The sequence below is a fragment of the Chlamydotis macqueenii genome, chromosome 2 (assembly GCF_036417535.1).
Source record: "Chlamydotis macqueenii isolate bChlMac1 chromosome 2, bChlMac1.mat, whole genome shotgun sequence".
Classification (NCBI taxonomy): Eukaryota; Metazoa; Chordata; class Aves; order Otidiformes; family Otididae; genus Chlamydotis; species Chlamydotis macqueenii.
Genome location: NC_141557.1, coordinates 79,892,781 through 79,915,035, shown reverse-complemented (window position 1 = coordinate 79,915,035; position 22,255 = coordinate 79,892,781). Strand labels below are relative to the sequence as shown.

At 35.5% G+C, this 22,255-nt stretch overlaps 1 protein-coding gene across 3 annotated transcripts in view; it reads right to left on the bottom strand.

Moving 5' to 3' along the window:
* Window positions 1-4,335: 4,335 nt before the first annotated feature.
* The window catches only part of CDH10 (cadherin 10), a 98,924-nt gene continuing 81,004 nt past the window's right edge, over window positions 4,336-22,255 (bottom strand). For all 3 annotated transcript variants that reach the window (XM_086741963.1, XM_086741962.1, XM_086741964.1), the window contains exons 7-12: window positions 19,856-20,109; window positions 16,239-16,375; window positions 13,856-13,977; window positions 8,494-8,602; window positions 6,294-6,545; window positions 4,336-5,411 (exon numbers count right to left, since the gene is read on the bottom strand). In XM_086741963.1, coding sequence (XP_086598089.1) covers window positions 4,918-5,411; window positions 6,294-6,545; window positions 8,494-8,602; window positions 13,856-13,977; window positions 16,239-16,375; window positions 19,856-20,109 — 1,368 coding nt within the window. In that variant the 3' untranslated portion in view covers window positions 4,336-4,917. The remainder of the gene's footprint in view (window positions 5,412-6,293; window positions 6,546-8,493; window positions 8,603-13,855; window positions 13,978-16,238; window positions 16,376-19,855; window positions 20,110-22,255) is intronic.

Below are 22,255 nucleotides of genomic sequence, written 5' to 3'. Positions count from 1 at the left end.
TTTTCAAAGAGTTTTTTTTTTAATTTTGCATTGCTTACTGAGCTTGACAGCAACTGAAAGACAATAAAGTTTTCTCAAAAGTTGATTTGACTTTCTTTTTTTTAAAAAAGAGAAACTTGCATTCAGAAAAAAAATGGTTTAAAAACTGTCATTTTGATTTCATAGTTGACTATATTCTCTTAAAATGAAAGCAAAAATAGATTTAAAGAAGAGAAAACAAAAGAAAAATTTTATAAAATTCATTCTATCTGGGTTATTGCATTTATTGATTCTGATGTTGTTATCACTGTATTTTACATCTTCAGTTATGTGGAAAGTGACTTTTCAGCCAGTTCAACTGTTTGAGAATAGAGTTTGAATAAGCCTCTGAAAAACTGAAGAGACAATAGAGAAGCCTATTACAGTTTGTTGGAAAAAAAAAATTGTATTCATATGTCTTCTTATATTTGCTATTATCTCCTTATGTTCACTCTTTACATAATGCTTTTTGGGCATAACAGATAACTGTTATGAATAAGTGAAATTGTTTTAGCTTGAACATCTATCTGTTCATCTTGCTGTAAAGAGATTACTGTTGGGTGATTTCTGTGCTGTACGAGTCTGATAATGATAATATAGTGTTTGAAGGCTTCTGGTAACTTTTATAACCAGATCTCTAGTTCACTCATTTGACAAAAACTAAGGAAGTCTAAACTTTTTTGTTGATATGCTTATATCAGATATGTACTACTAACTAGCTTCCTAAAAAGTTCATTGATTTTTATTTTAAGTAGTTGGTGATAGGCCAAAATAAAGTATTTTTTTTCCCAAATGTTGGATAAACCTAGAGCAACACTGTCAAATAATTTGGCTTCTGTTAGAATAAAGGTAAACCAGTCTGAAACAACCTGGAGCAATGATTGTATTTGTCTCCAGCATCTGCAATTAGCATAGTGAGCAGCTTGAGCCCTTAACAGGTGTTTTTGTAGTTACTCCAGTAGGAGTAAATTATAAGAAGAGGTTTGAAGGAAGATAATGTAGGAAATTATGTTCTTTTTCTTCCAACTTTATGTGATAGGTAGCATAAGAAGAATTTTTTTTAAAAAAAAAACATAGGAAATCTGATTCAAGGGCAATAGAGTCACATGGGAGAATGAGAGGAATGAAGAGTAGACCCTTGACAGGCAGTAATGTAATTGATACATAAATTGGCCTGGGAAGAGTATTACATGTGATTGAAGGACAAATTGTGGAACTGTGACACCTTGTAGCAGTGAATGAGTGAAAAATATCTCCATATACAGGGTTGACAGCTGGTGGATATTGACCTGATGATGTGCAATGTGAGGATTTTGTTGACCTAGGTGCTTGTTTTATTTCCTGTCTTTTTTTTTTTTTTTTCAATCTGCTTAGACAGTTCTTACTGTCAACCTTTTCCCTGAAGGCCCTATGAAATACTACTATTTTTGTTGTTGCTGTTAACGTAAGATCTTGTATACACCTTCTTCCAAATAATTCCTTAAAAAAAAAATAAAAAAAAATATTTGTTGCAACAGACTCTAAGAACTCACTGTTTCCTGGGGGGTCCAGTGGCTTCAATAGTTCTGATATGTTTTGAATTTTTAAATGATCATAAGGTCTGTCTTGTAAGTCATTTGTAAATTTGACCTGAAATGCAATATTAATGTATTTTTTTCTTTGTTTAGTGTGGTCTTGTGGCATTTTTTTCATAAGAATGCATAGAAAATTCATTTGGACTAAACAATACAAGGGTCTTGCTTACTACATGTTACATTGTGTTAAGTTTCATACCATTTAATGCAGCTAAGCTTAGCAGGTACTACCTGGGAAGCAGGTATCCGATTAAATTTTCTCCACTTTGAATTGTCTGGGAGTTTCACTTTCCAATTCCTCGCTATTATAAGAATGTAAGAAAGACATTGGGATAGTGGCTTTGATGCCTTTCTTCTCCCTTTGCATGATATCTGATACTCATGGCTTATCTTTTACTATATGGCCTTACATTTGATGAAGCTATTATGACTGATCTGTGGCATTTAGGAGCATGGAGAACATTGTGGACTATTCTATTACTGTGTGTAATATTGAGGACCAGACTCAGTTGCCTAAATGATCCAGTTCCTAAAAATAAATTGGATATGACAATGAATTATAACTTTTGGAATGATTTTTCTTATGATCTATCTGCACAAGTGACTGCATGTTCCTATTGCCCACCTTCACCAGGCTGAGAGGTTTGTATGGTAAAATGGTATATGTCTGTACAGCGAAAAGCTACTTGCACACTAACATTTATAGTGCTGAAATTGATTTTTTTTTTCCTTTTCCTAAAATGTACTAGGAAATAAAACTACAAGGATATGTCAATGGATAAAACAAATTTTCATTTATACTATTTATGTAATAATTTTAGTAGTATATTTACATATTGTTATATACTTACACATGTATACTACTATTTTATTTAATAATGCATACAGGTTTAAATTTTAAACATTAGGTTCAGATTATGCTGAACAATTATAAAATAACTTCCTTAAACATACCAATAGACAAATATTTCCACAAAATTATTACTCAGAAATAAGTACTGAAATGCAAATTAAAATAATAGTCTTACTTGACATTTGCTGATACATTTAAGAAGTGAGGGAGCTGTATGTGTTTGTTTTTCCTTTCTGGAAACAGAGATTCTTACTGAATTACATGTAAAATAGTTGGCTGGACCTATTTAACCAAAATCTTGTTTTTAACAGAAAGGTAAAAACCAGCTGTATTACAGCCTATTTTATCTTCTGTCCTAATACATACTCAGTTAAATATGTAGGATGTCACTGATCTTAATGTTGCTGCAGATAGAAAACAGTATTGGAAGAGTGTCTTTTGACTATTTATGTATTAAATGGATTAATTTTGTTTCTTTGTTTCTTCCTATTACATACTGTTGAAGGACAAATGGAGATTAGGAAGGAAGAAAAAATTAGATCAATTTCACTAGATAATGATAAATAAGATCAAATGTTTGCACGGCCTGTAAGACTTCTACATAGCTTTGTAATGCTGATTATCTAAGATGTTTCTTAATATTCTCAGAATTATTTTCTATTAAGGAATATAAAAATTCCTTAGTTAATGAAAGTCTTACTGAGTGAAATGAAGAAAAATCCATAATCTTTACAATTTCTTAATAGATGAAATAGTTTAACTTGATATCAAGTCAATAAAAATTTGGTTTCCATTGCACCAAAATAGCTTGCATAATGGCACTGTATTCAGCTTTCAACTTCATTGGGTTTAATCACTGCATTAAGGAGAAGAAATATTTCATCAAATAAGAATTCAGCATTGCATTTTTCTAAGAACTGTATATTTTCAATCTCTGTTGATTTTATGACGGTAAGAAGTTAAGAGAGATAGAGGAGGGATTATCCTTCAGATGTGTTTCTTCCACAATAAATAAGTAAATACAGACCTTATGACATCTTGCTTTTGCTCTGAAATTATTTCATCTCAGCAATGTTTAAAAATCTCAGTGATTGTTTACTACATAGATTTGTGTAATCTAAAGAATGAGAGAAGGAAAAGATATCATAAAATGTCTTGGAATGCCTTATTTGATTTTTTTTTATAGCTAAAATATGATTTCTGTTACAGATGGCTAGTTGCTGAGGTTTCTTTTTACTAGAGTTTTCCAAGCTATCAGAAAATTCAGTAATCAGGTGAGGAGTGTACTAGCTTTACTGACACTTTTTCAGCCTTCAGCCTGACAGCTTTAAAGGAGATCAGGTTATCCTCAGATGGTTGCAATGCAACACACAGTGGTTTGTCATCAATTTGTCTTCAGAAAAGCATGGTGCTTAAAAATGGTTGTTTAAACACCTTTTTACACTTTATCCATTGCAGTTACAGATCACCTCTGATGGTGAAATTATGATTCAAAATGCAGAACTATAGAATGAATAAACTAAATTTTTTTATACTAATTCATTGTGTTTGAATGGATTAGTTGTACCAGCATGTTTTTAGAATATGGTAATTCAAGTTGAGACAAAATAGTAGTTCATCTTTCTAGAATAAAACAGCATTAGTTCAACTCAAAAATAAAACAAAATTTCTCTTAAAGATGACAACTATAGGAAGTAGCACTTTTGAGCAAGCAAATAGATCTATAACTTGATCCTTTCCCTGTGAGCACAAGCACTTCAGATTGTGTTAAATGTATGGAGAATACTGCAGCATAGAAGTACTAGCAGATAGCTGTGCTGTCATCAGAGAAATTTCATGTTCTCTTCAAGACTGGAATTTATGGCCAGAACAGGCAGGCAAGCATCAACATAGTTGTAAAACCTGGTTTATTTCTTAAAAATAAATACAAAAATATAAATATAAAACATCAGCAGATAGAGTTTGATGAAATGAAGTTGCACAAACTTTTTTTTAAACCAGCTGCATGTTACACTTATTAACACCACGTGTACATTTTGTTTTAATTTTAATGTACAGAACAGGACATATTGGATTTTTTTCTTCTTTGCCATCTTAAAAGCTGCACTTGCAAGGATAGGACATGTACCTAACAGAAGCGGCTTGTATATGAGGGTGCTTAGGGGATTATCACCCTGTTCAAATTTCTGAACATAAGATATTGTTTATTTTACTTACTAAAATGGACAACACTGAATTTCCATAGCTTTGGCTCTTGGAAGGTGATTAAATAAAATGCCATATATACTCCAAGTGGCATACTACTAGAAAGAATGAATGACATTAATGGACAAATTAAAAACAAATTTTAAAAGGAAACTATTGTGCTGAGTGGTGGGAAGAATTTCCTGAAAGTTAAATACTGTTGAGTGCAGAAGGTGTCTGTAAAATTACTTCCGCTCAAAGGAAAGAAAAAATGTAGCCTACTGTAGGTTAAGAAGTGTCTTTGTCACTTTCTCCTCCACCGTACATTTCAGCTAGCTTATTAAACCGAGGGCCCCATTCTCGGAGGTAATCATAGTTTTGGTCTCCTTCAGTAGTACCCGACTCTAAGGAGCTCAAGGATTCAGCTATTGAATCATTTCCTTCATAGGCATAGGTTGCAAGTGAGTCATACGGTGGTGCAGAAGGATCCGTATCATGCTCTTTTAGCCTTTGGTTAATGAAATCGCGAACATCTGTGTTATCTGGTGCTGAAGGAGTCCTCCGTGGTACAAATAATGTTTCGGGGATAATGTCTCGTCGAAGCTTCTTGTCTTCCATAGCTGCAGGATTCCTCAGTGTGCCAATATCAAAAGCTTGAGTGTCTTCCTCTCCACCTCCTTCATCATTATAACTCACAATGTTGTCTCTGATGTCCTCTTTAGAGAGGATCAAAGGCTCCTTCTTTCGTTGCCTCTTTAGAGCAGCAAAGAGCACCACTATAACTGAAAGAGAGAAAGAATGGGTAAAGATCTCTAATTAACAGCTGCTTAGTAGCAAATCCACCAGGTACAAGAGATTTGTTTCAGCTACTTTTCAGCAATGTATGTCTGTGTGATAAATGGATAAATGTCTCTATCTGTATTACAGCAGCACAGGAAGGGCTATATCGAAATGTGTTATTTTGCACATATATTGTATGCTCTGCTTTATAGAACCATGAGCTTGTCTGCACAGTCCTTCTGTAACTTCAATGAGTGTTAACACAGCCAGGTCTATTCTGAAGATCTATCCCCTTTTTTAAGCTCAAAGTATACTGTTCAAAACTGGTTTGAAGTGAACTATAGGTCATTAGTGATATCCTGAAAACTGCAAAATGGAGATTCTAAAAAATGTACTTTTTTTTTTTTATTACAGCGCAGAAATCTTTGGATAGACAGTGCTTTAATATAGTAACAACTTATTTACTGGCATGTTGTGTGTCAAATATATCCTGCATGTTGACTTTAGATAGTTATTTAAATAAAAAAGAGACGTTCCCTCGGAAATAAAATTAAACTGAAAGACATAAAAGCTTTTTTTGATTATACTATTTCTCCTCTCTGATCTTTTTTTTTTTTTTTTTGGATAACACAACAAAATAACAAAAATGAAATTCTGGTTGCACACTGATAGTTTCAACAATCTGGGACTTTAATTCTTATTTACAATGTCCAGTTCCCAGACAAATGATTTCTGCCTTTTTTTTTTCCTTTTGTTTTAAATTGCAGGTGAATTTTTCTTGCAAAACCCATGATCATTAATTTTACCAGCCTGCATAGTTTTGCAGAATGAGTCAGGCCTGAAGCATTTGTTCATAGGGGGAAAGATACATTTCTTTTTCTTACCTAGCAAGATAATGATGCAGAGGAGAATGGCAACCAGTGCCCCTGTGCTGAGGCCAGCAGAGAGGAGCATGGCCTCAGCACTGCAGGACTGCATGTTCCCCCGGTTGTCGCAGGCACACACTCGAATGGTCAGCGTACCAGTGCTGCTCTGGATCGGGTAGTCATTATCCGATATCACCACTGGTAGCAGGTAAGTACTTATTTCATGTCGACTAAAGCCATTCCTTCTTGTCAAAATTCTGGCAGTGTTATCTAGATTGATGAAAATATACTGTTGTAGAGTATATGAATATAAAAGATGTCATTTATAGTACACGCAAATCATCACATTTTACATCACTGGGAGCATTTTGAAAGAGCTCCTGACATCATAGTGGTATCTTTATTTTTCTAATGACATTCTCATTTGATTAGAAAGCTATTTATAATTTTTAATGCACATCTGGCCCATTCCTCTGTACCTCTGCACCACATTTGAGTGTGATTTGAAAAGAGGATTTCTCAAAGCTTAAAATGTTTTATAGATTAATGCTTGCAGTGTGTGACACAGTTCCATTTCAGGGCTGAAGCCCTGAAATGAAGTGGCCAACTGAGAAAACATAACCTTCCATTTCACGCTGTTCAACAAGCACTCCGTTCTGAAAGATTCTTTGTACGGATCTTCCGTGACAACACCCATGGGAATGTTATCTGTAAACTCAGTATGAGATTTTCCACACCAAAACACTTTCAACATACTGTAGAACAATGAATTATCTACCTTAAGCATACGGGGTAGTTTTTTTTTTGCTAAAAATTGTCTTAGGAAATCACAAAAGATAGTAGGTATTCCTGCACAGTTTTGAGAAGTGAGTTTACTAAACTGTATTTGTAGCAGACAAATCTTAGTTGTATGCAATATACTTCACCAAAAGCTTTTCACTAAGTGGCCAGAGGGAAGGGAAGGAATGAATAACAGAAACAGACTATTTCTTCTATTGTTAGGGCCACAACACTAGAGTGTGATCCAACACTAGAGTTGCTAACTTTTTAGTCCAGAGGAGAGAAAACACAGATTTAGTCTCCATTTGAAGGAAAATTTAATTTTCATCGTACTTCTGGATCTCTTGAGGGAAGTGGTTAGCTGTCTTGCCAGCCAGCTTCAGACTGAATTAAAATAGTCCATGTGCAAAAAGAAACAAAATAATGCCAGATAGAAAAGAAATAACAAGGTCTATACATCTATACACTCAGGATGCAGTCACTAGGTTATAATCTTGTTTAAAATTTTAAATTATACTTTTTTTCATTGCTTCCATGATATGAAACACAGAGTTTTCCTTTATTACATCCTTGGGTATTTGTACACTATTTGTTTTCACTCAACATCAAAGACTATATGTCTGATGGATCTTTAAATACCTCTGCTGCTGGGGATTTTATAAGGTACCAAAAAAATTTTATTTCCTTTCTTCCGTTTCCCTACTGCTATAATTTTTTTCTCTGTCTAACCTAAAATTCCTCATGTTGTTTGCAGCCTATTGCTTCCTGAAATCTTCATCAGGAAAAGAGGATTATTCTCATTGCCTTTATGCCTTTAACACATTTGAAGGCTGGTACTGTGTCCCCCTTCATTTATTTATTCTGTAATCTAGAGCCCTCTCACTTAGTCACAGTGGTAATGAAGGCCAAAATCAGTGCACAGTCCACCATCCCCAACAGAATCTTCTGACAATTTTCTCTGATAAAGAAAGACTGACAAAGGATAAAAACAAAAGCAAAAGTGGCTATGTGCTCAGAATAATTACTTTCATTAATGGCCAGAAAGAAGCAAAACAGAAGACCAGGGGAATTGGAATTATGTTCCTGAAGGCTAAAGTGAAAAATCTGACTTTGTCAAGTGAAGCCATCTTTGAAACCTTTTTTTTTTTCTCCTTCAGCCAAGCATTTAATCTGGCTAGTCACCCCAAATCAACACTTTCATTGATTTTCTTTATAATTTGCTTTATCACATTTTTGCCATGCTAGTTTTTGCCTCCCTTACAGAGATAAAAATGTCAAAGTCCTAAAACACAATCTTTTGGGTAAAATTATTATTCTTGCTAGCAGTAGCCTCAATGGCTTCTCTACATATTAACAGAGATCAAAAGCAAATATATTTCAGGAATGTATGCCAGACAGTAAAGATAAACCCCTTTCCTGGAACAGGCATGAATTTTACCTTCATTATCCTGAACAGTGAAGTTAGGGTTAACAGCAGCTAAACTGAAGAAAAATTTTTGTCCACCAAGAGGATCGTCTTTGTCTACTGCACTTATGGTTTGAATAAGCTGCAGGGAAAAAAAAGCAAGCAAACAAACAACAACAACAAAAAAACAAATACACCTAGGTTTTTGATACAGCAATCTAATTAGTTTAAGAAGACTAGAAGTGTTATATTGAACTATACACATATTGACTTAAAATGTTGACTATATAAAATGAACAAACGTGAAACAAGATGATCATATGTTTTTCCAACCAAGAGCATCCATACATGTTTCATATGATGGTACACATTCACTTACAAAATGGCCAGCTTCTATCTTAGTCCTCCTCTATTTCTTTGTTTCAATACGTAACTACATAGAGGACAAAACTTGTCAAAAATAATTTTATCTGTAGTGTAGGGTTTTTTTATTCTTCATCTCTGATCCATCATTTTAAATTCAAATCAACACCTAAGACAGGAATTCAGAGGATGTTTTACATTTGTGTGATAAAAATGGTGTTTTATTAAACAGGTGTTTCTGATAGAGAAGTTAAAGTTTCAAATTAAATTGCAAAATAAAAGCATATGTTTCTAAAACAAGATTTTTTCTATTTACTAGTATAGCAAAATACATCAATAAGATTCCTGATATGAAAAAATGTGAGTTAGACTATATATATATTTCAACTCTTGCAAAACATTGTAGTATACTCTACAGATTCACCAACTTGGAGAGGGATGAGAATCTAGTGTCACAATTCTCAGAGTAAATTGCATCAGATTAGTTCAATACTTGGATCGAGAGCCTTCTGCAGTGCTTACAAAAAAAGTTTGGGTATTTTGGGGGGAAGTAACGGCAAGTCCTTTATTAATATTTGTTTATCTGTCAGGTAAATTAATGTGTGACTTTTTTTTTGCACTGAAGTTTCTACACCTAATGGTGGCAAAATGTCATTGCACAAACAAAATACAATTTTTTACACTCTTTTTTTTTTTTACTGTAACAATGAAAACTACCTATGGCTGAATTTTTGTGCATGCATGTGTGAATGTTCAGTTATGTTCTTAAGTTTAACTTCCAAAAATAGGTTAATATCTAACCTAGGTAATTTTTATTCTTCATTTCTGATCCATCATTTTAAATTGCAGTGTTTTTTCAAGCATGGAACTACATTTAATTTTTGATACTACTCCTTTCCTGTGGCATACTTGTTAAACCCTGTTTCTTTTTCCTCTTCCAGTTCTTCAAAATACAGTAATTTCTCTTCATATCACACCCTTTGTCAGGACTGATCATCTTTAACATCAACCATTGCAGTGTACTCCTGTTTGCCTTAACAAATGCATGATTATCTCCCATGTGAAAATGGAGTGAGCATGTATAGATTTGGTTAAATGAAGACTAATAACAGCAAGATCATAATAAGCATGCTTGGAGATCCAAACAGATGAAAACACAACTTTCCTCATTACTTTTGAGGCTTTCAAAGCTGCAGGGAATCAGGCAGTTTCCTTACTCCCTACCTCTGGCACAGGCAGGTAGTCCTTCAGAGAAAACAAAGGATCTTTGAAAGGACTAGAACGCCACTGGGCACCCATGACAGTACAGATTTGTTAACAGAAGCGCTATGTGGGTTGGTATATGTTTGTTCCTCAGTATTTTGAAATTTTGTGTATATGACCTCTCAGACTCACATACATATGTGTATTACAAAGACCAGACCAGGAGAAGATAGTGAACGGACGAAGGGAAACAAAAGAAAACTAAGCAGCTTTCTCATTTAACCATCACAATATACTTGTGCCAGATGCAAGTGCCCAGGTTCTGGCAGCAGCAATGGGGGTGCTGCAGGGGCGACCCCTGCGAGGAGTGGCCTACAGGGCGGCCCGGTGCCGGCCCCAGTACAGGGCCCAGCTGAGCCTCTCAGCCCCGGCGGGCGCAGCGGGAAAAGCCTGGGGAAGGAAGGGCAAAACTCTGCCAGGGCTGAGGGAAATGGAGTGAGAAACAGCCCTGCCAGCCCCGAGGGGATAGCAGGAGGAGGGGCAGAGGGGCTCCGGGCGCCCCGGCAGAGATGCCTCTGCAGTCCTGGAAGAAGAACCTAGTGATGCTGGTTGTCCCCCTGCAGCCCCTGGGAAGGCCCCGGGCTGGAGCAGGTATATCCTGAAGGATTGCAGCGCATGGGGAATACCCACACTGGAGCAGGGAAAATTGTGAGGAGAAAGGAGTGGCAGAGAGAAGGAGGTAGAGGAGTCAGGAGTGAAAGGGTGAAGGTGAGCCTAGGAAGAAGATGTTTTAGTTCTTCTCACCATCCAACACTCTTTTTAACTGGCAGTAAATTAAATTAATTTTACCAAAGTTGAGTCCGTTTTGCCAGTGATGGTAATTGGTAAGTGATCTCCCTGTCTTTATCTCAGCCCATTTTCTTTTTCATCTTATTTTCTCCGCTGGTCCTATTGAGGAGGAAGGGGGTGGCTGGGTGTGCACCTGTCTGCTTTCCAATTTCAACTCATGCCTTCTTTTCTTTTGGCAGGTTATTTACAGAGGGAGAAGAAGGGCCTCTCTTCTGACCATTACTGTAGGGAAAGTGAATATGTAGAAAAAAATATGCTCAGCTGTTGGATACCTGGAGTACCAGGGGCACTTAGTGAACAATCCAGACCGAATGGAATTGTTGTGTTTGTGAGCAGCAGGCCTCAAGGACATCACTGAAGCCACTTGTGAGAAAGTACTGAAGCTGCCTGTAAGAAAGTACTGAAGCCACCTGTGAGAAAATAATGAGGCCGCCTATGAGAAAGTAATGAAGCTTCCTGTGAGAAAGTAAACGAAGCAACCTTGAGAAGAAGGAAAAAAGCTGGCATACGTGACTGGGGGCTGAACATGAAGCAGGGTGCAGGTGGAGAGAGCCGTGCGTGTGAACATAGAGACTTAACGAATCATATTTTAGCTAGGAGCGCGTGCATGATATAGTTAACCAATTAGTAGAGAGCTTGCGCATGATACGGAATTAGAAGGGCTATATTAACCGGGATGTATCAACAATAAATTGGCATTTGCTTGATCATATTGGTCGTCAGCAGTGTCCGTTACTTCCGCGTCAACACTCAGCTTCCATGTAAAATATAAAAGTAGAAGTGACTTCTCCTTTCCCCACTGATTGCTGTATTTTACGTTAGAGGTCTTTGGAGGCTGGCTGCTGAGCTGCCAAACGTGGCAGCTGGATGCTGACAAAACCAGTGGGAATCCATCTGCCCAGATGCCCAGCTCCTGGCTCTTCCAACCTGGGGATGGAGGACAGCTGAACTTCTTTGTGTACAGGGATGCAGCAGTCCCAGCATTTTCTTCCTTACTTCCCCTGAACTCCTGCTGAGTCAGCCTTGTGTAGCCCACATCAATGCCTGTGTCCCCTTTATACCATCACATAAAGATTGTCCTCATACTGGGGGTGCTGAAAGAACAACCATCAAAACGGCATTCTGCCACGAATGCTGCTTGTGTGTAGCTTGACCTTTTTGGAACAGGGTATTCCCATTGCTTGGAAGGTCATGATACAATCTGACATCAGCATAATAGCAAGCAGGAAGAACGAATTCCAAAATAACAAGTCTTATTTATGATCCAACAGTAAAAAAAAGGAATATAATTGCATTCAAATAGATTATTCATGTTAGCCTGCACTGCATTTTTTCTTTTACTGTGAATAGTTTTAACAATAATTTGCAACTAAGATTAAAAAAAAAAAAAAAATTTATAGCTCTTTTTGTAAACTTGACACTTTGTTTTTTTTCTGATAAAGGAGGCACTACTGAGCTCTATTAACAATTTAAATAAACATTTATGGATGTTTAGCTAAACACTTGTTTAGCTTCTCATTTGTTAGTCACAAATTATTAGTGTGGGCTTTTCCAACTTTTAAACTGGTAGTCTTTTCTGAACATAAACAGAAAGCCAGTGTAATGAAGAAATTACTTTCATATTTACTTTTAAATTATACTGACATCTATATTCTAGGCAGTTTAGAAAAATAGAGTTCCTCAAAATATGTCTACATTAAAATATAACTGTTTTATTAAGCATTTCCTGTACCCTCTAGAGTTAATAACCTGGAAAGAACAGATTCTAAAACCTCAAACCGAGTAAGAGTTGTGCATTTATACATTTAGATTTATATTTTTTTTTTAGCCAGGATTCCTTTTTTTTTTTTTTGTGAAACTGGAAGAGGAAAATTCAGTGCTCTACTTTTCCAATTCATAATCTATATGTCATATTGAAAATTATTAAAATATTATTTTAGCATTTATAGAAGACACTGCACCTGTCAAAAATTCTAGATGTTTATCTAGTGATTTCTACTAATCTAACAGGTTGCATTATCTTTTAACTCTTGTAGCAGACAAATGCACTTGCTCAATACCTTTAGATGTTTTATGCATTATAAATTTGAGCCTTAAATCCTCTGTTCTAATTTCCAACGGAAGTTTCTTAAGAAAGAAGAATGGCAACCTGAATGTGAAATTTGTAATACAATCTGAATGCCATACCTGTAGGACTCAAACAGTTAAGACAAGCTGGCACTTCTCCACGTTCTATTCAAAGATGCTATAATGATTGCACTGAGGTAGTACTGCTACCATTTTAAAGGATCTATTATTGGCTGACTGTACTCTGGGACATGCTGTGCTGTAATAGGAAAACAGTTTTTTAACAGTTCTAATAAGCAGCTGCCTATTAGGAACTAGATATTAAGCAGTGCAGTCGTTTCACTTAAATTGAAGTAAACATTCTGTAGCCTCTAAGAGGCAAAACAAAATATTATGTTACCAGTTAAAAAAAAAAAATGTATGTTTTGTATTTTCTTTTCAAAAGTTTTTGGTGCGATAATAAAAGTCTAAAAATAATAAAAAAAGAAAAAAGGTATGACAGATATAGAAGTTTGAGAAGTTTGTAATCATCAGCAGCATGGATTGAAATATACCTGAAATTTACTATTTGAGAGTTATTGAAAATGTAAATCAAGTTTTTTAGTAGTTACACACAACATTTCACTTTGTGAAGACAATGGCAAAACTAATTATGACCATGTCTCTTGGACATACTTAGTCAGGGTTTAACAGTATTACAGGGTTAGGTAAAGAAAAGTGGTGATACACACTGATATTGTTGTAATATACTGATATTTCACTCTAAACCTCACCTACAGAGCTATTTTTCTTTAATTTTTAACATTTTAAAAGCTATTTCAGACATTATTTCTCCCAAGCAACAGTCAAGAATGATCTACAGTTGAGTGCTGTAGTAAAACTGGATAGTGGGAAGTGTCTGTCAAAGGCATACCTGTCCAGCTCTTGCATTTTCACAGACAAAAGTATCATAGAATAGAGCAAACTGTGGGGCATTGTCATTAACATCCAAAATTCTTACATAGACAGGAACACGAGTAGTATCTTTGGGGTTGTCTGTCAGAAGAAGAGAGAAGAATAATGAGTTAATTTTCCTACTAGCAGTTTTCTAGTTTCTTCCAAATTTAATGAGAAACAAACATGCAAGATTAGGTGTGAAACTGGTCAAAATTTAGCATGCAAACTGACAGCAGGTAGGAATCAGGCCTCCTGAAAAATAAGGAGATGTTTTACTTAGAGTAAATAATAAATTGAAGCATTGGTATCTAGTGAGCAATTAAGCCACAAAAATAGGGGCTGCTACTCTTAATAATTATGCAAATATAGTATATGAAATATACGCTGATTACTGTAATGACAAATTTTATTATTTGTTGGGCTCAAGAGTATTATTTTACCATAAGGTGATTTGTGATCTGTTTTGTTTTGCACAGAAAAGACATTGACTTTGTGCATACATATTTTGAAATTTTTTTCGAGCCTGACTTCCCTCTCTTTTGTCTTAAGAAACAGAAAGAAATTCTAACAAAGTCAATGGAAGTAGATCCCAAAAAATCTGGTAAAGAATTGATTAGAATCAGACTTTTTTATGTTTAAAATGCCTTAAAAAATATGAATGTAGACTTTCAGAACTTAGGTTAAGAAACAAGAATAGTTACCTCCCGGTTGCCAAATGCCTAAACCCTATTATTGCTTAGAGCTCCCTCTCATTATTATACACTAATTCAGGAATACGAGTGTCCCTATTCCCACTTACTGATCTAGCTTTCATAGCAAGAATCTGAAAAAATGCCTGTGAGTAAAAAAGTGCAGCCGTGTCTTGGAATTCTACTGGCTGGTAGCTAAACACTACACGATTTTGCAACTTTAATGTAATAGGGTAAGTAACAATAGAGGTGACTCAAAAGTACTGATTTTTTTTTTCCCCCTTTTAAGCTACTTCAACATTCAACATTTAGGAGTAGCTGGCATTAAGTTCACTTGTTATTAGTAACATCTTTGCTAAAGAGTATGATCTGGATCTTTTTTACTTCCTGGATTGTTTAAAATGCTATGTTTAGGGCACTATTTTTCATAGTCTTTTATATTTTTGTACTAACTTTCCAAATGGGTTCTGTTCTTAACACTGCTTTCCCACAGTGTCATGCTTCACAGGTAATATTTTAAAGGATGTAATGACCTAAATATCACCCTTCACTTCTTTCTCCAAAACTAACATACCTCTTTGGAGAATGCTCACTGCTTCAGCTAGGTACAGAATGTAAATTTGCTCAAAGTATCCTGACAAGGAAATAAGTTTAGAGCTATAATATAAGCATACAAGGATACAAAGTTTTTTTCATTACATAAATACTTCTGAAAAGTATTCTTACAGCACTGGGCAGCACTGTGAAGGATTGTAAGCTCAGGACCATGAATTACAAGAATAAAAAAAAAAAAGGGTGTTTTTTTTTCTTAAAAAAAAATACAGCTACTGCTTGTGCTCAATACAACCAGCCTATTGCTCTGAACTACGGAAATGGGGACAGACAGGCTAGGAGTGGTTAATTGGCTGGACACGATGTTCCATTTAGTTCTCTACAGTGTAGTTCTTGCCAGCCATGCTTCACTGCTGATCAGCATTTTTTTTTCTTTTTTTAACTGCTGTAGAATTAACCCTAAAAAACCCAGTGTCTTTGAAAGCAAGTGATCCTCACTAGCTGATTTCAAAGATTAGACCGTTGTCCCTTAAAAAAAAATTCTGTTGGGCGATTAGAGTTAATCTCAATAATGCAGCAGGTTTAGTAGGATCTCTGCTTTTGTCTTTGTACTTTTAACATGCTAAGATCTACAGAGAACAAATTTAAATATTCCAAGAAATGCTACAGCTTAGGAATCAAATTGAACCTAACTTGTAAACATATTGATTCCAAGAGCTGAAGTTGTAGATACCATAGGAAGAAATAATGAAATTGTTTCTAAGGAAATCAAGAAAATGATAGAAACAAAAACATAGATTACCAGCCTGGACTGTGTTATTTTAACAGCAAAATCATGTCATTGTCCTCAAAGGAAAAGAAGAAAACAGAATTACTCCTGTGTTGTTATTTGATTGGGTAACATTTGAGAAGTAAGTTGGACATTAAAGGTCAGTGAAAGAAGTGAGGAAAAAAGCAATAAGGAGACAGCTACTGTTAGCTACCTCCAATTTACTTGCCAAGAATATGTAACAGAAAGGGGAGGGGGGAAGGAAGTGAGATTTTTTTCTCATGAAGTCACAGCTGTAACTTTGCAGGCTAAGGAAAACTGAAAAGAAAAAAGAGACCAAATTGGCTTACTGATCTCAGCTGCTATAACACTAAGATTGTGCCATTGTGATATCTCACGGTCAAGTGGCTTAGAAGTATAGATGGACCCGTTTCCAGAATGAATATTAAATATCCTGTCAAGGTCAGTATGACGATCCAGGGAAAACCTAAATATGATAAAGAAAGCATATGTTGTACAATTAGTCAAGATAGCTTTTAAAGTCTATATGTTAAATTACAAAGGTTAGTTTTGAGAAGACATATATTTAATGTCTGTAAAAATGTATGAAAATTCTCAAGGTTAATTCCAGAGAAGGAATAATAAAAATTGCAAGAATTTCATAAATATGATACAGTAGTCTAATATTTGTTCATCTCAGCTTTTATAGACATATATAAGAATCATTAAAAAATAATTCAGAATTTTAATATGATAGTTAAATAATTGTCTTAATCCTGAAAGGAAAATTGTTTTTGATGTACTGTTCCTTCAAACTGAGAGCGACAGCTAATTTATGAGCTTTTCAACCTCAGCTTATACACTTTACGATGTATTAATTTACTAGACGTCAAATTAAGAATAATCTCTATAAAAATAAGTTTACATGCAGAATTTTCAGTTTCATGAATGTACTGATGTTAAAGGAACTTCTGTGTTGCTACAGTTGCTGTACTTCAGCAGGTAAAACTCCTACTAAGACAATATGGCAACATGTCAAACTACGATCATAAAATTACTCTTTCCTCCATTTTTTCTAATATTTAACACTGCTATTAAAGTTAGAATATAACTTGTGATGTGGAATTAAATGTAGGATTTTGCAAAGTACAGAACATTTATCTAACTACCTGGTGGAATTGGGCTAATTTTTAAAAAAAGTTCTGCTAGTACACTTGTACAGTGTGATAGAAACAATTGTTCATGTTTCTATGAACTTTTATACATGATCTAAACAGTTCATCAAGTGTATCTGTTTTTACTTACAGTAGTTAACTAAATTGAGCCAAACGACAAAATGTTGTCATATGAATACAATGCCTATAATGTTTTGGTGGGTTTTGTTTACTCACTCCACCACACACAGTAACATAAATGTGTAAAACAAACAAACAAAGAAAACCCCAACAAACAAGCCAACACCAAAATGAATAAAAACCAAAACAAAATAAAAGGAAATTAGAACAGCCAAAAAAAGACTTCTGAAAGTGCAGGAAACACTTGGTCAAATTATTTTTTTTACTGTTATCTGACTACAATTACTGTTAGTTAGAATAAAAAAAAAACCCTGCTATTTTTCAGAGAAAATATATTTAAGGCTATTTGGCTTATATGCTAAGCATTTGATTTCATTTCATCTATAGAAGGAGTTTTAATAAGGAACTTATTTTGACAGTACTCTGACAGTTTTTTAATAGGCAATAATCTCTAGCTAATGAGATCTACATAGTTACACATAGTTTCATTTAAAATTCTGTACCATCTGATAATAGCCATTAGATGAGCACATACTTTCATCCTATTGTATTACATTTAATGGCCTGCAAATGCTACCAAAATTATTATTTTCTGGAAATACCTCCGTATTAATTGAACCAAAATAGAAATCAGTGTAACAGGAAGCTATCAACACTCAATTTATAGGAAGCCTAACTTATATAGAATTATGTTAAACAGAAACTAATATTTAAAAATAAATAGCTAAACAGAAAAAAATGGAATAAATTTTTTTTTGTAATTTTTTTAGAGGTAGTATTAAAGTATTATACAAACTGCTATAATTTAAAAATATTACAACTTTCTATTAACTTCTTAGGTAAACGCACAGTACTTTGTATTTAATATTGACATTGTAAGAAGTAAAAGCTTATAAAAACTTACCCTAGGTAATTATTGTTTGAATGAATATATAAGGTTTTTTGGAAGTTGAGGAACAGATCAAATACTACAGAGAATTCTATCTATGCTATGCAAATTGTTTTAAAGTTCAGGTCCTTAACTAAGCAGCCTTAAATGAAAGCTAAAATCTGACTGTACTATGAAGAGCATTACCACATATATCTTTGTCGTGGTTTTCTAGTGAGGGGGGGCCTAAGGTGGTAGCTTCTGTTGGAAACTGCTAGAAGTCGCTCCCCTTTGTTCAGTGGACTCGGCCAGGCCTAGGGTGGACCCACTGCTGGCCAAGGCCGAGCCAATTGGTAGCAGAATGTCCCGTGATAACGCCTCTGTGATAACGTATTTAAGAAGGGGAAAACAGAAAAAAAAAAAAAAAAAAAGAGAAGAGAAGATGTGAAGAAGCTGAGCGGGGGCAGAGGCGCAGAGGGGGAGGCGCAGGCCTCATGGGCCTTGCAGGCCTCACCCTCTGGCCTCTCGCCAGGCAGCCGACTGGGCCCGACTTGGTCCAGCCCGGCTGCAAGAAGTGAAAAGGGGATGAGAAGTGAATAAGATGTAAAAAAAGATCCTGAGACACATCTACCAGCCTGTTGTGAGGAACGGCTGCAGACAGCAAGGTCAGTTCAGAAGGAGTGAGGGGAAGGAGTAATGCGGCTCCTGGCCAAGATTCCCCTGCAGCCTGTGGTGAAAACCATGGTGGAGCAGGTTGTCCCCCTGCAGCCCATGGAGGTCCACGGAGGAGCAGAGATCCACTTGGAGCCCGTGAAGGACCCCGTACCGGGGGAGGTGGATGCCTGAAGGCAGCTGTGGCCCGTGGAGGGCCCGCTGGGACAGCTGTTCTGAAGGGACTGAACTCCGTGGAAGAGATGACCCACGCTGGAGCAGTTTCACGAAGGACTGTGGCCCGTGGGAGGGACCCCAAGCTGGAGCAGGGGAGGAATGTGAGGAGTTCTTCCCCTGACCATGAAGCAGCGGCGTGAAACAACGTATGATGAACGGACTGCAACCCCCATTCCCTCTTCCCCCCTGTGCCGCTCGGGAGGGGAAGGTGGTAGAGATAATGTTAAGCTTGGGAAGAGGGAGGGGTGGGGGGAGGTTATCTTGTTCTCTGTCTCATTACCCTGCTGCTTGTAGTAATAAATGAATAGTTTTCCCCAAGTCGAGTCTGTTTTGCCCGTGACGGTAACTTTAAGGATTTCTCCCTGTCCTTATCTCAAACTTTGAGCCGTTTTTCCTTATATTTTCTCTCCCTGTTCTCTCTGAAGGTGGGGGGAGTGAGAGAGAGACTGCGTAGTCTGGTCCTGATCAGGGCTGAACTACGACAATCTTGGATTTTTTCTTCAAGTGAGCTAAATCTAGGTTCAATGGTCCCTTTCCATTTTTTAGAAATTTCTTTGCCCTTATTACTATCGGTTTGCTCCGCCTGCTTCTTCTAAATTATTTTCTGTGGAAGAATTAAAGAAAACCAACAGGACACAGAAAAATTATATAAAATAATCTTTAGGTTACTACTGTGTGTAAATAATTTGAAGTGCTAAAAAATATTTCCTATGTCTGTTGTCTCCAAGTGAATGGCTGTTCCCTATGGTGTTCAGAGACTTAAGGTAGCATCATTCTCAATTCTGGCACAGTAATAAATAACAGAAACATTAGTATCCTCTTCCTGTGCACAATATGTACATGTAAATTCATGTTGTATTACTATTTATGTTAATTTCTTTAGCAAATTATGTGTTTACAGAGACTGGAGTGTTACCTTATTGGACTTGAGGCTGAATCAGGATCCCGTGCCATTACTGTTCCTATTATTGTCCCCAATTCAATATCTTCATGCACCTCGAAAAGGTAAGAAGATCTGCTGAAGATGGGAGGTTCATCTACGTCTTCTACAGAGATTTTCACAATAGTTGTATCTTTGAAAGGCCCAAGATAATAGAAGCGTGGATCCACATGAGTATTCTCAGCTTCTACTTTCAAGGTATAAAGTCGCCTTGTCTCATAGTCCAGTGGCTAAAAGTGAAGATAATTATAAAATTTATTAAATTAGATTAAATATTGAGAGATGGAGATCTACATAAGTAATGGAAACTGAAGAGGACTCAGTCCTTGTTAGTTCTTACATTAGGTTGGGGGAATCTCAATACGGTTCAATTTTTTCACAGCATAGGAATCACTTTCTCTAGAAAGAAATGTCCATTATTTTTAGAGGAAGATTGTCTTCCTAGATATTATTTGAATAGCACCAATGACAAAAAATATTTTCAGTGCAAATTTACCAAGTAATTAATGAATTTTGCAACTGTTTCACAAGAATATGGATTTGAACAATAATAGAAGCATTTAGCATACTAGAAATACAGAATTGAAGTACTGACATTTCAGGATAAGACACTTAATACTAATATTTCTCAGGAAATACTATAAACTCTTGGATACTCAAAACGTCCTAAGTATCCTTATTGTCAAACAAATGTAGGTTGCCTTAAATATCAGGAATGATTTATGTTTCTTTTAAGGAGAGGATATGTATCAAAGTTCTCTGTATCTAGAGAAACAGTAAGACCTTAATCTTGTTCCTTTTCATTTAATTTAATGAATCTAACATCAGAGACTTTTTTTTTTTTTTTTTACAATATAGATTTGACAGTTTTGTCAGCAGTTCATTTTTAAAATGGAAGGAGGAAAGGTTCAGGGTTATAATTAGAAACAATTTTGGGTAGAAAAGAACCTCTATTCCTTCAAATTTTTCTAACTGTCATAGATTAAAAATGTTACCTATTTAATGATACTGTGGAAATGAGCAAGCTGAGAATTTAACTTTCTGACACAAAGAAGACTTCATTAACTCCCCCAAAATTTTAGGGAAATATAAAACTCATGGTTTTAATTCATTAAAATGGGTGGTAGAACATTTGGGTTTTTTTCTGCCTAACTGCTTTTAAATATAAATTGATTTTCATGAAAGATGCCAGAGTGACAGCCTAGAAATTTAAAAATTCTATTTAACAGCAGAAAATTCAGTGAAAGAATGAGTTTTCTCGCTGCCCCAAACTTGTTTTTAAAAAGTAATTATAGCAGAAGGAGGAATATCCATGAATATATTTGAGAAATGCAGTACAGTGCTGCTATTTAAGCTATATCTGAGACTATTGGTGTGTCTATAAAGTGTGAAATGCTGCTGTTAAGGGATGGTGGCTTCACGCCTAGAAGCAAAGAAGCCATGTTATGGCCAAAGAAGCCATTTAATTAGTTGGCTTAATTTGCCAGAAGGTGCACCACGCAGATGTAGTTAACTTGCTACTTGGACATTCACATCCAGTTTGGACGTGTCTTCAGACTGCACTGCAAAACACGGGTATAAAATGTGTGGCTTATACAGATATTCCAACATATCACCAGTAAAGAACAAAATTGTTGCCCAAATATATGAAATTGTGGCAAAGCAATTATTTTTTTTCTGTGAGAACTTCTATAGAAAAACCTGTACAGAAAATGTTTTTTTTGCAGCAGGTATTAATTTCAGACTTACTAACTTAAGCATTCAATAAAGGAACACCAGCTTTTTGTAGCTATTCACCATGGAAAACAGAAATTACAATCAATGTACCAAATAATAACAAAATAAATAATATTTTCATAAATTAACAAACTGAGCATATCTTCTTCCTTGATAGTTAATGCTGTTGTCTGTACTATCCAAATAAGCTACTTATTTGTCAATATGAGAAAACATCCTGAAAATTGCAAAAAGTGTCAGATTGCTAATGACAAAACGAGAAGATCTTGTTTATTAGCATTTATTGGTGACATTTTTGGAGCTGCTGTGTTACAACATTAATTTCTTACGCTTGATCTAGTTATTAGACTGGTTTTCAAGACTATATTGATTTAATATAATAGCAGTCTGTGTGAAAAATCTGAAGCAAGGAAGAAAGAAGCATTTGTAGAGAAGCCTTCACAAACTTCTAGGAAAGGAAAAACATCTGGCCCCAAACGTTGTTTTCATTCCTTCTCAGTTAAACCACAATGCTGACTATGAATGTAGAAGAACATAGAGATTGAAAAGGAACACACTGTGATTTTTGCAGAACTTATCTTTTCCTTGGTTGCCCTTATAAAGAGATATGGAGATATATTTTCTAGTAGTGTTTAATTC